The sequence below is a fragment of the Saccopteryx leptura genome, chromosome 5 (genome assembly GCF_036850995.1).
Source record: "Saccopteryx leptura isolate mSacLep1 chromosome 5, mSacLep1_pri_phased_curated, whole genome shotgun sequence".
In the NCBI taxonomy this organism is placed as follows: Eukaryota; Metazoa; Chordata; class Mammalia; order Chiroptera; family Emballonuridae; genus Saccopteryx; species Saccopteryx leptura.
In genome coordinates, this window is record NC_089507.1 from 60,117,387 (window position 1) to 60,133,061 (window position 15,675).

At 37.2% G+C, this 15,675-nt stretch overlaps 1 protein-coding gene across 2 annotated transcripts in view; it reads left to right on the plus strand.

Moving 5' to 3' along the window:
- Positions 1 to 15,675, plus strand: part of BMP2K (BMP2 inducible kinase) — a 128,435-nt gene that overhangs the window by 91,502 nt on the left and 21,258 nt on the right. For both annotated transcript variants that reach the window (XM_066385513.1, XM_066385514.1), the window contains exons 11-14: positions 1,243 to 1,436; positions 2,437 to 2,535; positions 3,183 to 3,367; positions 9,637 to 9,794. In XM_066385513.1, the coding sequence (XP_066241610.1) occupies positions 1,243 to 1,436; positions 2,437 to 2,535; positions 3,183 to 3,367; positions 9,637 to 9,794 (636 nt within the window). The remainder of the gene's footprint in view (positions 1 to 1,242; positions 1,437 to 2,436; positions 2,536 to 3,182; positions 3,368 to 9,636; positions 9,795 to 15,675) is intronic.

Below are 15,675 nucleotides of genomic sequence, written 5' to 3' on the forward strand. Positions count from 1 at the left end.
TGGCCTTGGCTTGAGAACCAAGGAGCCCTGTTCAGCTGATGACATGAAAGAGAAGTGACAGTTTGTGAGGTGCGAGGTGTACCTCAGGAGTTCCTGCACGATGGTCATTGTGATTGGGTTCCACCCCCAGCCATGGTTGTTTCCACCTAGACATCAGGGTCCTAAAAGGAGAATGTATAGCTAAGGAGCTTAACTTTTTAATACTTTTCCAACTAGAAACAAATATTCTTAAAAAGTTAATGGCGATTATATCTGTGCGGTGCAATTATGGTTTTAATTTTCTTATATTTTATATAAATATTAGGACTAATTAAAATGAACAACCAGTTTCTTATTATTGGAAGAATTAGAAATAGCTATAAAGCTCTTGTCATACTTTAGGCCTGGAGAGGTTCAAAGATTCAACCATTGATGAAACAGAGCCCTCTCTCCCTCCTTGCACTTTCCCTCCTTGTTTCCTCATAGGATTAAAAAGTTGCATTTGAATTTACGGTAGTTCATTAGAAGAGAATATTGAAATTATTGTGTATTTCATTTTCTCTTTCTGGTGTTGTGTGTGTATTTTATTTTCATTAATTTCAAAAGTTTATAGAATTTTCCTAGGATTAAATTCATGAAACCTGTAAATAAATCTCCATTAAGGAGACAACAGTGCTAGTACATTTACTATAGTAGCATTTTTTGAGCATCTGTTGTATAAAAGGTTCTGTGGGATGCTAAGAGATAAATTAGCCATCACGCCATCTTTCTGGGGCCCTAGTTAGGAAATGACCATTAAACAATATATGCAAGGCATGAAATGCTACAAACTGAGTGGAAGTGTTAGATAAAGGAAGAAGGAAAAAGGATTTGAGCTAAACTTGAAAGGATAAGAAAAATTGCAGTAGGTGGAAAGTGACATTCTAGATGGACAGAATCATTTTGGCAAAGACTCAAAGTTGTACAAGTGTGTGATATAGTTGAGAGATATGGAACAGACTCACTTGACTGGTTTGTTCATAGAGAGATGAAGCGTTTCTAAGACATTGACTTGTTCAGGGATGCAGCTGACACAATTAACTTTCATGGGTACTTAGAATTTAGTAAATAATCCCTTGAGATTGTGTGCTTATGGAGGTTTCTGTATTATGAAATAAGGATATACATACCTTGATTAAAGTTTTAAAGTTAGTGTTTTGAAATACAGCCCCTTTATTGAAATCCATGAGGATGTTAATATAAGTTTTTGAAAACCGCTTTTAGGAGCACTGAGATCTGGAAGTGGCCCTGAGATTTTAATGGGCCAGGGGCCCCCTCAGCAGCCTTCGCAGCAACACAGAGTACTTCAGCAGCTCCAGCAAGGAGATTGGAGATTGCAGCAGCTTCATTTGCAGCATCGTCATCCTCATCCGCACCAGCAGCAGCAGCTGCAGCAGCAGGATGCTTACATGCAGCAGGTCATTCTTTTGTTACTTCAGATATGAAAGTAGTGTGGGGAAATTCATGTAGCTTTTGAATATCAGTAAATTTTTTTTCTTATCATAGGCACCCTTGAGCTCTAGATCCAAGTAAACATTTTGCTCAGTTTTCTGTTAAGGAATATGTTTTGCATTTGCAGTCTGTGAGCTACTTAAGAATACTTTGCTTAAACAGTATCATCGTGGCTTTATACAGCATCTAGTCATTTGGCCTCATGAATAAGCTCTGCAATTTATGATAAATATCTTTTTAGTCACATTTTTAGTTCAGATACATAGACTACAATTACGTTGCTGGTAAGGTGATATTAATCTTTTAGAAGTAATGTTTTCTTAGGTTTTCTATTTTTGCCTGGGTTGGTCTGTTTGTGTCTAGTGGAGGGAGGCATTTAGAGTTGGAAGGGACATAGAAAAAAATGACCGTAAGGTCTATTTTGTCCTTTACCACATCAGAACTTGCAAATTTCTAGTTTCATTAAACTATTTTAAATTTAATGGCTGTCACTGTCATCTTTTCATCATTTTTTGAAATATTTTTGAGCCAGTTGTATGTGTGACACTTCTCATGGGTGCCTCCCTCCTCTAGTCTTGAGTGATGGACCCAGAGTGGAGGTAGTTGAGTAGGTGATGACCAGAGACATCATTGAAGGGGAGCTAGAGAAGAGTGGGAATTTACTATAATGTGTCCTGGACACAGTAACTTCAGGGTCTTCATCAACTGGCAAATGTGTTTAGGTTTCTTCCTAACATCCTTAAACCATGCTGGAAATGGTTTTAATTCAATCTCTTATGTTTCACTGGATAATTTTGAAACAATTTCCAGTAAACATATATAAGTTATAGACACTGACTATAGCTATTTTACATTGGTGTGTGGATTCCTGAGTATCCAAATCATTGTTATAGTCAGAGCAATACTTAAAAAAGCAAAAGGCTATGGCCCAGACACATCGTAAACTTGTTTGTTTTCTTACTGTAGTATCAACATGCAATGCAGCAGCAGCAGATACTTCAACAGCAGTTTTTAATGCATTCGCTGTATCAGCCACAGCCTTCTACACCACAGTATCCTGTAATGGTAAGTGTTATGTAATCTCTAGAGATTTCTCTGAGTATACCATTTGGAATTCACAGTATAAGTGTTAGTATTCAGAATTTAATTACTCATAACCAGTTCAAGTTAGTTAAGTACACATATTTTATCAAAGCCAGTCATGTTTTCTCAAGCACCTTTAAATTGGGCTGAACTGTAGCACCTGAATTTGGTGCATTGTAACTGATGAATAATATTTTTCTCTTATCTCATAGTATAAGGGAAATGGATCTATGACCCATGGGCTTTTGTCATATGTCTCTTTCACTTGGCAAATGTCAGCTGAAGAAAAATCAAACCCGAAAAAAAAATGCATTTGCTTCAGAGAATAGTTTGACCTTTCTTACAGCAACCACCATACTAAAGATGTTAAGCTACTTTGTTGTCTTAAAATATTTAAAGGTGAATTTTTGAATCCTGGCACATTAACCTAACTTCATAATTCTTAACTAGATTTAGTTCATCTTGCTGTATTGTTCTAGCAGGGAGTTGCTCCTTCAGATATGAATTACTTTTTAAGTGCCTGATTTTGTTGCCAGTGTGAAAAGAAGGCACGTAGTAGATAGGTGTGGGGCTGAGAGTGCTTCGGTGGATCTGCACATTGTGTTGTCTGATGGCATTTCCTGTTTCAGATGCAGCAGTATCAGCAGACTTTCTTACAGCAGCAAATGCTAGCGCAGCATCAGCCGCCCCAACAGCAGGCATCGCCGGAGTATCTCACCTCCCCTCAGGAGTTCTCACCGGCCTTAGTCTCCTACGCTTCATCACTGCCAGCTCAGGTCGGAACCAGAATGGATTCCTCTTACAGTGTCAACAGGCAAGTATTTTTCTAGTGAATGCAAAGGAAATTCTTGTGGAACTAGGTCTTATTGTGGGGTGGAGTCACCGGCCGGCTCCTGAGTTACGTTAGAGCCCGTCTTTCTGTAGAATGCCCCCTTTTCTCTTGCTAGCTCTGTCTTCTGTCTTCTGTGCATCCCTGACCTTCCTTGCATTTCTGTTAGTTACTTCTGCTAACTGTAGTCTGTGGGTAAGGCGTAGCAACATTCAGCCACATTTAATGTTAAGGAGATTTTTGGCTCATATGTTAAGACATTCTTTGTAATTTTATTAGAAACAAAACCCTAACAAGATACTTTAGTAGTTTAAAAAAATAACCCTTGTAGAAAAGCTAATTTAACTTTTTAAACTCATTATTAATATTTTTAATTTCATAATATTTACTCATCAAAATTGTCTAACTTGGTTTAAGTGGGTAATAAATAATTTAATGTCATTTGGTTCTTTTTTTTTTTTTTATTGTGAGAGGAGGGGAGGCAGAGACAGACTCCTCCTGCATGTGCCCAGACCAGGATCCACCCAGTAAGCCCACTAGGGGGCGATGTTCTGCCCACCTGGGGCCCTTGCTCCATTGCAACTGGAGCCATTTTTTAGTGCCCAAGGCGGAGGCCATGGAGCCATCCTCAGTGCCCAGGACCAACGTGCTCTAATTGAGCCATGGCTGCAGGAGGGGAGGAGAAGAGAGAGAGAGAAGCTAGAGGGGGAAGGGTAGAGAAACAGATGGGTGCTTCTGTGTCCCCTCACCGGGAATCAAACCCAGGATCTTCACACGCCAGGCTGACACTCTACCACTGAGCCAACTGGCCAGGGCCCTTAATGTCATTTGGTTTTTTTTAAAGATGATCTAATACAGCAAACTTATTGTTACCATAGCTTGGATGGGAAATAGTGTATTTTGGTTATTCAGATCTATTAGTTAGTAGAATTATTCTTCATAGATAGCTCATATTGAAAACATTATAATAAATGAAAGAACTATGATACATTTTCTCAAACTTAGATTTAATATGGGAATGAGTCAGGATTTTGTAATTAGGAATCTATTCATCATTATGAGTACTTCTTAATATGTATGTTTATATATGTAGGAAGAAGTAGCTGTTAGAGCTTTGGTTACTGAAACATCAGATAAGTTCTCATGCAACACTATTTCAGGAATATGAAACTAGTTGGAAAAAAGTATCTCTCTCCAAGCTTTGGCTAGGAATTGGGCATGAGAAACAGCAACATGGCCAGCATACCTGTTCACTGAGCATGTCAAAAGAGGGTTAAAGTATCAAGTTTGCTATAGTGCACCTCACAACTTGTGTTTGTATATGTGTGTTTGTGTGTGTGTGTGTGGGGGGCACGGCAAGAAACAAACTAATATTTAAAGTGCTTTCCCAAATAAAAAAGTGAGGTGCGGCCCTGGCCGGTTGGCTCAGTGGTAGAGCATCGGCCTGGCGTGCAGGAGTCCCGGGTTCGATTCCAGGCCAGGGCACACAGGAGAAGTGCCCATCTTCTTCTCCACCCCTCCCCCTCTCCTTCCTCTCTGTCTCTCTCTTCCCCTCCTGCAACCGAGGCTCCATTGGAGCAAAAGATGGCCCGGGCGCTGAGGATGGCTCTGTGGCTTCTGCCTCAGGCGCTGGAGTGGCTCTGGATGCAACAGAGCGATGCCCCAGAGGGGCAGAGCATCGCCCCCTGGCGGGCATGCCGGGTGGATCCCGGTCGGGCACATGCGAGAGTCTGTCTGACTGCCTCCCCGTTTCCAGCTTCGGAAAAATGCAAAAAAAAAAAAGTGAGGTGCATGAGTTAGGACTAGTATGTCTAAGTGGAGAGCAAGTCAGATCAAAGGCTGGTTTAAAGATTCAGTTCAGTGTTTGCCAAACTCTTTATGATGTGTGTACTGTTGTTACAATTTTTGATTTGTTCACTTAGCACTTTAAAAAAATTAATGGTATTATTGTAAATAATAAAATTAAAACAGAGGACATTAGACATTTTAAACAAATTGAAGCACTAAAATACAATCTGTGAAATAGAAGTAGCAATCTAATTTATAAAAAGACATACCTGAAAATAAGTCCTTTGTGGATAAGAATGGAATAGTTTTATTCTTCATTAAAAACGGGATATTCTAGGCCCTGGCTAATTGGCTCAGTGGTAGAGTGTCAGCCTGGCATGTGGATGTCTTGGGTTTGATTCCTGGTAAGGCAAGCAAGAGAAGTGCCCATCTGCTTCTCTATCCCCCTTCTTCTCTCTCTCTCTCTCTCTCTTCTCTTCCCCTCCTGCAGCCATGGCTTGATTAGCGTGAGTTGGTCTCAGGTGCTGAGCATGGCTCCATGGCCTCTGCCTCAGGTGCTAAAAAATGGCTCTGGTTGCAACTGAGCAAGGTCTCCAGATGGGCAGAGCATCGCCCCCTAGTGGGCATGCCGGGTGGATCCCTGTTGGGATGCATGCGGGAGTCTGTCTCTGCCTCCCCTCCTCTCACTAAAAAATGAAACAAACAAAAAACAAGGTGCTGAACTTGATATTGTTTAAGAGACTGATTAATCTCTTCTATTAATTAGATGATTTGTTTTTTTCTTTTGATGTGAACTAGCATCAAAAATGTCAATTTCTGCTAGTGTATGTGGTTGGAAAATGCAAAAATATTAAACAGTAACATCTCTGCTATAGCATATACTTATGTATACTTTGTATTCTAAAGGATTACCATCCTCTAGAAATAAAAGTTATATTGCTGATAAGAATGGTGTCATGAATTGGAAATTCATGAGAGAATTTCTGTTAGTGTTCCATAGCATATTATTATCTAAACTTCTGATTAGTTATAAAGGAAGGTGAGTGTGCAGAGATGTGAGGCACACATAAACATCGAGATGCTGACACTGCTAACTCATGTGAATTACCATAGCACCGTCTACTTATGTCATTGCTAGTGCTATTGTTCATGAAATCAGAGTGTGATACATTAGATAAGTATATTCCTAGTCTTTGTATAATCATAAAATATATATAAAGGTTTACTGTCAAATTATCTTGCATCCCCCAGGTTGGGAAATACTGGGGTGGGTGTCTGTGAAAGTGTGTAAGACACGTTTTATTCCACTCCTGTGGTGTTCAGTATCGAGGGGGATGCGAGGATGGAACAGGAAAGGGGCAATGATTACATGGGTAGAAGCAGTCACACACTTGGCAGGTAGATGTGAGGAACACAGAACTTTGCAGCGTTCCAGGAACGCTGCTGCAGCCTCTATTGGTGTTTCATTGCTACTTCGCTATTATTCCCACTTAATATCAGTCTTTATACAGAGGACTATACGTTGAGTGGTATCTTCTGGAATGTTTAAAAGATGATTTATAAGCAGGTATTCCTGCTTATGAGTTGGTGGAAGATGAGAATTGGGGTTAAATATTTCGCTTTTAGCCTATAAGGCAAGGGTAGTCAACCTTTATATACCTACTGCCCACTTCTGTATCTCTGTTAGTAGTAAAATTTTCTAACTGCCCACTGGTTCTACAGTACTGGTGATTTATAAAGTAGGGAGGTAACTTTACTTTATAAAATTTATAAAGCAGAGTTACAGCAAGTTAAAGCATATAATAATAATTACTTACCAAGTACTTTATGTCGGATTTTCATTAAGTTTGGCAGAATAAATCTTTATAAAACAACTTACTATAGTTAAATCTGTCTTTTATTTATACTTTGGTTGCTCCGCTACCGCCCACCATGAAAGCTGGAATGCCCACTAGTGGGCGGTAGGGACCAGGTTGACTACCACTGCTAAGGGATATTTGAGTAGAAAATGGGAGAGCAAGTACCTCCTTAGAGGGAAAGGGTCACTATCTTGGTAAGCATTATTATTCTCTCTTATTTCTGACAATCTACTGCTAAAATGTTCGCTCTCTATTGTGCTAATGTATCTTTAGTATGACTATTGGAGAGTATTACCATATTTAAATAATAGTTAAACATCTGTGCTTATATTATCTTCTTATGATATAAATTGCCTATTATATGTATTAGTTATTTCTTGCTACATAATAAATTATTGCAAAATTTAATGGTTTAAAACAATGATAAACATCTCACTGATTTAGATCAGGAATTTAGGAGAAGTTGAGCTGTATGGTAATGTCCAGGGAAAGGTCTCTTATGAGGTCACAGTTAAGATCTTGGCTATGGCTGCAGTCAGTTGAAGGCTTGACTGGTCTGGAGGACGTGTTGAGACAATGGCTCACTCATGGCTTTAGGCAGGAGGCCTCAGTTCTCTGCCATGTGAATCTCTCCAAAATACCGCTTATGTACTTATGTATGCTTTTCTTTTTTTTTTAATTGAGAGCAGGGGAGACAGAGAGATAGATTCCACATGCATGTACCCTGACCAGGATCGACCTGACAAGCCCCCTTTGGGATGATGCACTGCCTATCTGGGGCATTTCTCCATTGCTCAGTAACCGAGCTATTTTTAGCACCTGAGGCAGAGGGCACTGAGTCGTCCTCATTGTGAGAAGGGGAGGGTGGAGAAGCAGATGGCTGCTTTTTTCTGTGTGCTCTGACTGGGAATTGAACCCTGGACGTCCATACAGCTGGCCTGGCTGATGCTCTACCACTGAGCCAACTGGCCAAGACCTGCTTAAGTATTCTATTAGCAAAGTCAAACACTATTTTGAACAGAGAATCATTTATTCTGGTTTGGTTTCTCCCAGAATGAATGGTCTGAGGATAAGAAGGAACCTGCAGTGCATTTAAGACCTAGTCTCAGAAATCACACACTGATACTTTTCTGGCATATTTTATTGGTTAGAATTAGTTCACTGCATCTAGTTCACAGTCAAGGGCAGGAAATTTTTGCTTCTCCTCTTGGAAGGGCGGAGTGTCAGAGAACTTTTAGAAGTATTTCACACCTGTCCAAGGTTCCTCCCAGCCCCACTGAATTACATTCTTCCAAGAAAAATCCATTAATTTATCCCAGGAACAGGAAGAAAAAGAATCAGGGAATCAGAATGTTCCGAAAGGGATTATTGACAGGAAGGAGGGGAATGCTCATTTTTCTTAAAGTCTTGAAAGTCCGTAAAGATAATTTTTAAGTTAGAGATGGGTATCTGTCATATGGAGGCAGGCTTAAACCTTGGTGGTTGACACATTCCCAGAGTGAGTTCTAAACTGAATTATATTTATTATATTTATTTTTCTCTAGCTTTCACTAATTGTTTGAACATTACATTCTTGGGTTAGCTATACTAAGTGGGATTGGTCTCTAGGGGATAAAATGAGCAACTTTTTGCCCTCTCTTCCCCTTTAAGACCTGTGTGGTGGCAGTGGCGGCGAGCTCCTATGAGACAGGTAAATTTAAAAGGGAGGTCAAAACTTGCAAAATTGAGATACTTCTTTAGAACAACATAGAGATTGTTTCTCAATTACCAATGTTAGAAAATCTGGATATAAATTAGAAATGAACTTGACAACTTTATTAGATAGTATTATCTCATTCCTATGCTACAGCAGGAATTTGCAGGCTGGATTGAAGGGAGAGGTACCCAGGGGTTTTTAAGTTACGACGTCTTTAGACTCTCATCTTGTCTTGAAAGCTAAAAGGCCGATTAGATAACTTTGATAGAACCAGTGGTCCCAGGCTCCAGACTGTAGATAACCTGAAACACCCTGAAATATTTCCTATATAGAAAATAATCTTCATTTAGTTTTAGTTAATTCATAAGGAAATTGTAGCAGTTAATCATTTGTTGATAGCTATAGAGAGAATGCCTTTGTCAAAAGGAAAGTTACTGTGGTTTCTCAACATATCCAGGACATAAGGTCATCTTCAGTGGGGATTTTAGAGAAATAATTGTGTGATATGGCTACTGATTTTTACTTTAAGGATTGTTCACTATGGTAATAATATGTAATATTTGTTGAGTACTTAATTATTATTATTATTATTTTTACCAGACACTGTTCTCTTTTGCCATGTATTAAATCATTTACTCTTCTCAGAAATCCTTTGAGGTAGATGTGTTACTCCTGTTTTATGGGTGAGGAGGCTGAGACCTAGAGAGGTTACGGTACTTGCCAGGGGCACACAGCCAAATACCCTTACGGCGCCTCTGTAAATCCCAGCTGGTCTTTTTCTCAATCTGTGCCCTTACTGCCATTTTTTTCATAATGCAACGATCTGCTTTTCTAAACATTTATAAAGTAGGCATTTAAAAATGTCAATTCTAATTTTTTTTTATTTTTCCCCCCTTCTCTTATTACTCTAGGTCAGTTGCTGATAAAGAGGCAGTTGCAAATATTACAAATCAAAAGAACGTCAGTAACCCACCTGATATGTCAGGGTGGAATCCTTTTGGAGAGGATAATTTCTCCAAGTTAACAGAAGAAGAACTATTGGACAGAGAATTCGACCTTCTAAGATCAAGTAAGGGACACTTGAAGGCTTATTTTGCTTCACAGTAAAATAACAGCTCTATAATTGTTCAGCAAGGCCAAAGACTGTTTTAAGGGGATAGAGAATTCTTTTTGCGCATTTGAGGGCAAAAATCAGGCCATCTTCTTTTACACATACTATCAAACTCTGTGGTGTGCATTAGAAATCAATTGCTTGATAGTAGCTATTAAATACAAGATTGCTGATAATACGCTGATTCCTAACACATAAATAAATACATTGCATATCTTTGAATGTTAAGTTTAGCATTTCTCCAAAACATGGAAAATTAATGTTCAAATAAAAAAGGAGACAGTATCTTGCCTTACTAATAATAATCATTTTGCAGCTCTGTTTTTCTGCACACTCAGTAAGATATTGTTGGTCTGAGATGCCCTTTGAAAGTGCCTGAAAGAAAACACGGGCTACTACATTATGTTAATGTTTTGTGATGCCCTTTAATGAGTGGTGACAAAGAAGGGTTGCTTTGTTATCCTGATATGACAAAATTTAAATAAATTCTTATCCACTTTAAATTCGATATCTCAATGTTTTTTTACTTGGAATCATTGCCTTTTCTTAAACGACCAAAAATGTGTCAAGCCTCGCCATACTTATTTTGGAAGTTTTTTTTCCTTTGTTTGTTTGTTTGTTTGTTTTAAAGGGAACTGTGGAGTGTTTTGAAGAGGTTGCCAAATAGTAACAAAGCTTACTTCTGGAATATGTAGATAATTTTTAGTTTTCTGAAGTGTGTGTGTGTGTGTGTGTGTGTGTGTGTACGGACACGTGTGCATATAAATCCCAAGAGTGTTGACCCATCTTTGCATGTGAAAAGATGATATTAATGGTTCCTAGTTAGAGAGTTCCTATTCTATTCCATTTTAGATAACTGGCCTTATGAGAACATTTATTAGATGAAATGCTTTGTTCCAAATTGGTATATATTTTATGTAAAAATTTAAATGTTCTGTATTAATGTAAGAATAGTTGTTTGGGATTTGAATTGTATTTTACATATTGGTTATATGATTATCAAAAATTAAATTAATGAGTAAATGCAGATATAAAATGAGTTCTGAGCCTTTAATAAAGATTTGTTAATTTTGGTAAAACCTATCTTACATTTTTTTATTAAAAATTTTTTTAGGCACAACTTTTTTTGTTTGATATTTTCCCTATAATTTATGTGAGTAACCCTCAAATGCAAGGTTTTAAAAAAGGAAACAAAGTCTCTCTTTTTGAGTGTTGGCAGGGAGGCACAGGGTATAACTGGATCATTATAATTTATAGGATTATTTTTAAAGCAATAGGAAAAATTAAAATATTAATTTTACTGTATCTGACCATGATAGTAACCAAGGATTTGCTAAATCAGTGTTTTCTACTCTTTGGGTAAAACACTCCTTTTAAAAAAATCAATTTATGGAATGGGGAAAGTGTTCACATTGTTTTGACCTTATAAAAATATGTTATTTTAAGCTTCCTAGAATTTGTAATGATACCCAAGTTTTATTTACTTCAAATAGGCAAGAATGGTGTACAAATATTTATGTATACAGAACTTCATAAAAATGTGGTTTAGCACGTAAAGTTCTTAACCAGCTATTTGCTTTCGAACTTCAAGGTCAGATAATGTATAATTTGTGTATGAGTTTGTGCACACATATGTATGCCAAAGAGAGTTCAGACTTCACTGCAGTGTTAATTATAGAAAGATGTTAAGTTCCAGGTGAAAGTGCAGGAGGAACTTTGTGTGAAGGTAGGATTTGGAGCATCTCATCCATTTGGAAAACTGCCCAGATGGTCCCTGATTTATGTAATTCACTGTCATAGGCTGATGTAAATGGGCACTTAGCACCATCAAATAGGAATTCTGATCCCTGACAGGCCATTTAGGTAGGTTGTAATCTCAGTCAAGTCATTTACCTGCTGTCTTACATCCTCTTTTAAAAGCTGAGTATAATGATACTTTACCTCATAGAGTTCTCAAGAAAATTAAATGAAATAATGTCTTTAAAGAGTCTGGACAATCAATAAAATGGCACTTTTCTTTTTCTCACCTTCTATATAAGTCTTTAGGCTCCAACTTACGAGGTTATTGCCCTTTACCCAGCATCTACAAATTGTGCTTAAACTATCAGGCTCTCAGCTGGCAATTCAAAACCAAATTAGAAGGGACTTGTCAGCAAACACAGCAGCAAGAGTGACAGGTAACAGCAAGGAATAATGTCTGTTTTCCCCTTCATAACTATAGTCATAATAATGGGGTTCAAAAAAGGTGAATGTGTCTTTAATAAAGTTTATGAAAAGTTCAGTAATGTATGGAATATAATTTAGAAAGTCTTCCTCCCAAAGTTTTCCTTAACTGTATATTCAGTCATCTCTAGCTCCTCTTTCATTCATAAGTAGTAAAGTATCTAGTATTTCCTTTTGTTGATTGATCAGGTTTAAATTATACTGATAGACAAAGATCTCTTCTAGAACTTAAGAGTTTTGATAGAAAACTAACAGTGTAATGGAAGGTCATTGTTGATCAATGCTGATTGGTTCCTCTGTTTCTAACAACTTTTCCCTAAATGAATAAATAAATTACTGATTCATTTGAAATACTAAATTCATCTTTGTTCCCTCAGGTATTTATTAATCATGAATTTTTAAAGTCCTTTCTAAAATAATTTATATTTGTTTTATATGATGCTTTCCAGTGAGAAATTTAATACCTTTATGTGTGGTCCTTAAAAATACAGCCATTGTCCATATAGTGATTGCTCACAATAATACTTATATATTCCTATTTCAGCTTTTATTTTTAAAATGACATGTGATCACTTATTAAAAGAAAAAGGATATGGTGTCTAAGAAATACTTCTGTGTATTATCCAGAAGGTAATTTTAAAATCATATACAGTATTTTGAATACTAAAATTTCAAAATATTAGTAATTGTAACAAAAACTGGTATTTAATGATCTCTGAGAAAAGTTGATTTTATACACCAGGTGGCAAAGGGATATTATTAACATATAAAATAAACCATATTCTTCTTGCTTTTGCTTTTAGTTTTAGTGTAACTGAATATTATTTATGGTTCAGAAATATCTTAACCTGTTCCTGTTTAAGACCAAAACATTACATCAAAATTAAGCATTATTAATAAAGCTAGCCTCAGTGACATTTCAAAATTTTTTTTACATTTTTCATTGGCTGTTGCACTAAAATATCTAGATTAGTGTGTAAACTTTAGAAATCTAATTGTCATAGTATTTATTTAGTGACAGAGACATAGAGAGAGAGATAGAGCAGGACAGATAGGAAGGGAGAGAGATGGATGAGAAGCATCAATTCTTTGTTGCAGCTCCTTAAGTCTCCTTAGTTGTTCATTGATTGCTATCTCACATGTGCCCTCGCCAGGGAGCTACAACAGAGTGAGTGACCTTTTGCTCAAGCCAGCGACCTTGGGCTTCAAGCCATGACCTTTAGGCTCAGGCCAGTGACCATGGGCTCATGTTTATGATCCCACGCTCAAACCAGTGACCCGGCGCTCACACTGGTGAGCCTCGCTCTAGCCGGCTGAGCCTGCGCTCAAGCCAGTGACCTCAGGGCTTTGAACCTGGGTCCTTTGCATCCCAGTGTGATGCTCTATCTACTGCGCCACCGCCTAGTCAGGCTGTCATAGTATTTAATACATTAAAAGCTAATTAGAATACAAGTATTTGCTTTGGGAAAATGTTTAACTTGCATTTGTTCAAATAGTTCTGCAGCTCTACATGATAATTAAAAATAATACTTAGTGGGATGGACTGTTATATTTTGTTGATGGTGCATTTACTTATTTACTTATTTTTTTTTGTTTAAAACTACATAAAAATTGCCTGCAGGTGGTGGCACAGTTGACCTGGGATGCAGGACCCAAGTTTGAAACCCGCAGGTGCCAGCTTGAGTCCAGGCTCACTAGCTTGAGTGCAAGGTCGCCAGCTTGAGCGTGGGATTGTAGACATGACCCCATAATCACTGACTTGAGCCCAGAGATTGATGGCTTGAAGTCTAAGGTCACTGGTTTGAGCAAGGCGTCACTGGCTCAGCTGGAGCCCCCCCCCCCCCCCCACTCAAGGCACATATGAAAAAGCAATCAATGAACAACTAAAGTGTCGCAGCTACAAGTTGATGCTTCTCACCTTTCTTCCTTCCTGACTGTCCCTGTCTCCTGCCCATCTCCTTTCTTCACGAAAAGTAAGTAAACAAATAAAATTTTATCAAAACTAAAAGGAAAAATAGAAGAAACGAGACTGGCTGTTTTTCAAATTCTACTGAATGTGTTTTTTTTCTCTATGAAGCCACAGAATAAAAAATTTATAATCATCTGTATATGTACAGAGGGTCCTCGGATTACGACACAGTTACGTTCCTACGACAGTGACTTAACCTGAATTTTGGTGTAGGTCGAAACACACCCTAGCCTTAGTCACTTACATATCCTAACACAGTTGTAAAATCGTAATCTAGAACAGAAAACACAAGCTACAGAAAAAGGGAAAGGACCTAAATGTACTGTACTGTACACTGTACTGTGTATTCTTCCACTGTGCGCAACCAAACTACTAGTTTGCCCATGTTGTCCATAAGTACAATGCTAATGGTATAAGCTGAAACACTGATGTCTTAATTTTTAGAAATTTTTATGGGAGTGAATGTCATAAACTTGAAATGTCATATATCGAGACTGTTGTAACTCAAAGATCCCCTGTAATTAGTTTGTTGTAAAACATTAATTCTCATCACTTTAAGCTAATTCAGACCTATTATGGTTCCTTCAGAACAGGGTAACAGAAATTTTCAGATATATTAGAGCAGTTTCAAAAGTATCAAATGACAACTATACTTTTAAATCTTATTAACCTTTGTTTAAGACATTATTTACATAAGGCACAAAATTAACATTTTATAGTAATTTATTTTTTCTGATAATAGATTATGGAATATACTTTGATTCTAGGATTTTTAAATTTGTAATTTTGCCAACACAATTCTTTTGAGAAGGCAGGGAGAGGTAAGTTTCTTATATGGGAAAATCAAACAAAAATTTTACTATAATATAAAGAAAACCAATTATTTGATAATAAAACTTAAATACATTTTAGGGTTGTCTTTATTTAAAAAGTACCTCTACATATTATTTCATTAGTTTCTATTTAAAAGTAATTGATCATTTAATATATTAATGTATGTATTTATTTTGTATTTTGTGCCCCGGGACCCAGATTATCATGTAAATTTTGGAACTCTGAATGACTTTTAAAAGAATCTTCTGTGGAAAATTTGATTCTATGTTTTGTGAAACAATGAGAACATGATTCATTTTATAGTGAGTTTATCCTGATACCTGGTTTGAAATAATTGGGTAGATGAACTTTGCTTTGAACAGTGTCTCCATATTTTTAATTATGGGGAACCCCCATATAAGAAATATTAGTTTACTCTTACATGATAATGTTTGTACTCTTATTCTAACTACAAGGTGCTATTTGTAAATTCACCCACTATAAATTAATGGAGGTAATACACTAGTATGTGAGGATTTAAGGAACCTTAATGGTAATTTTGCATTTTTATATTCTGGGAACCATTGGTACATTAGTTTATAATCCAGGAGATTATGTTAAAATACTGATTCCCAGGTACCTACCTGTATATTCTGGTTCATTAAGTCTGTAGTAAGTCCCAGGTAACTACATTTTACACAGGAATCCTGGCAGTTATGATTGATTCCTTTAGAAAGGAAGTCTGGTCCTGATTGAGACCTAAGTACCGATACGTACACTCTGTTTTGATTTTCAAGAATGAGAGCTCTTAGACAGTGATATGGCTTGGCTATG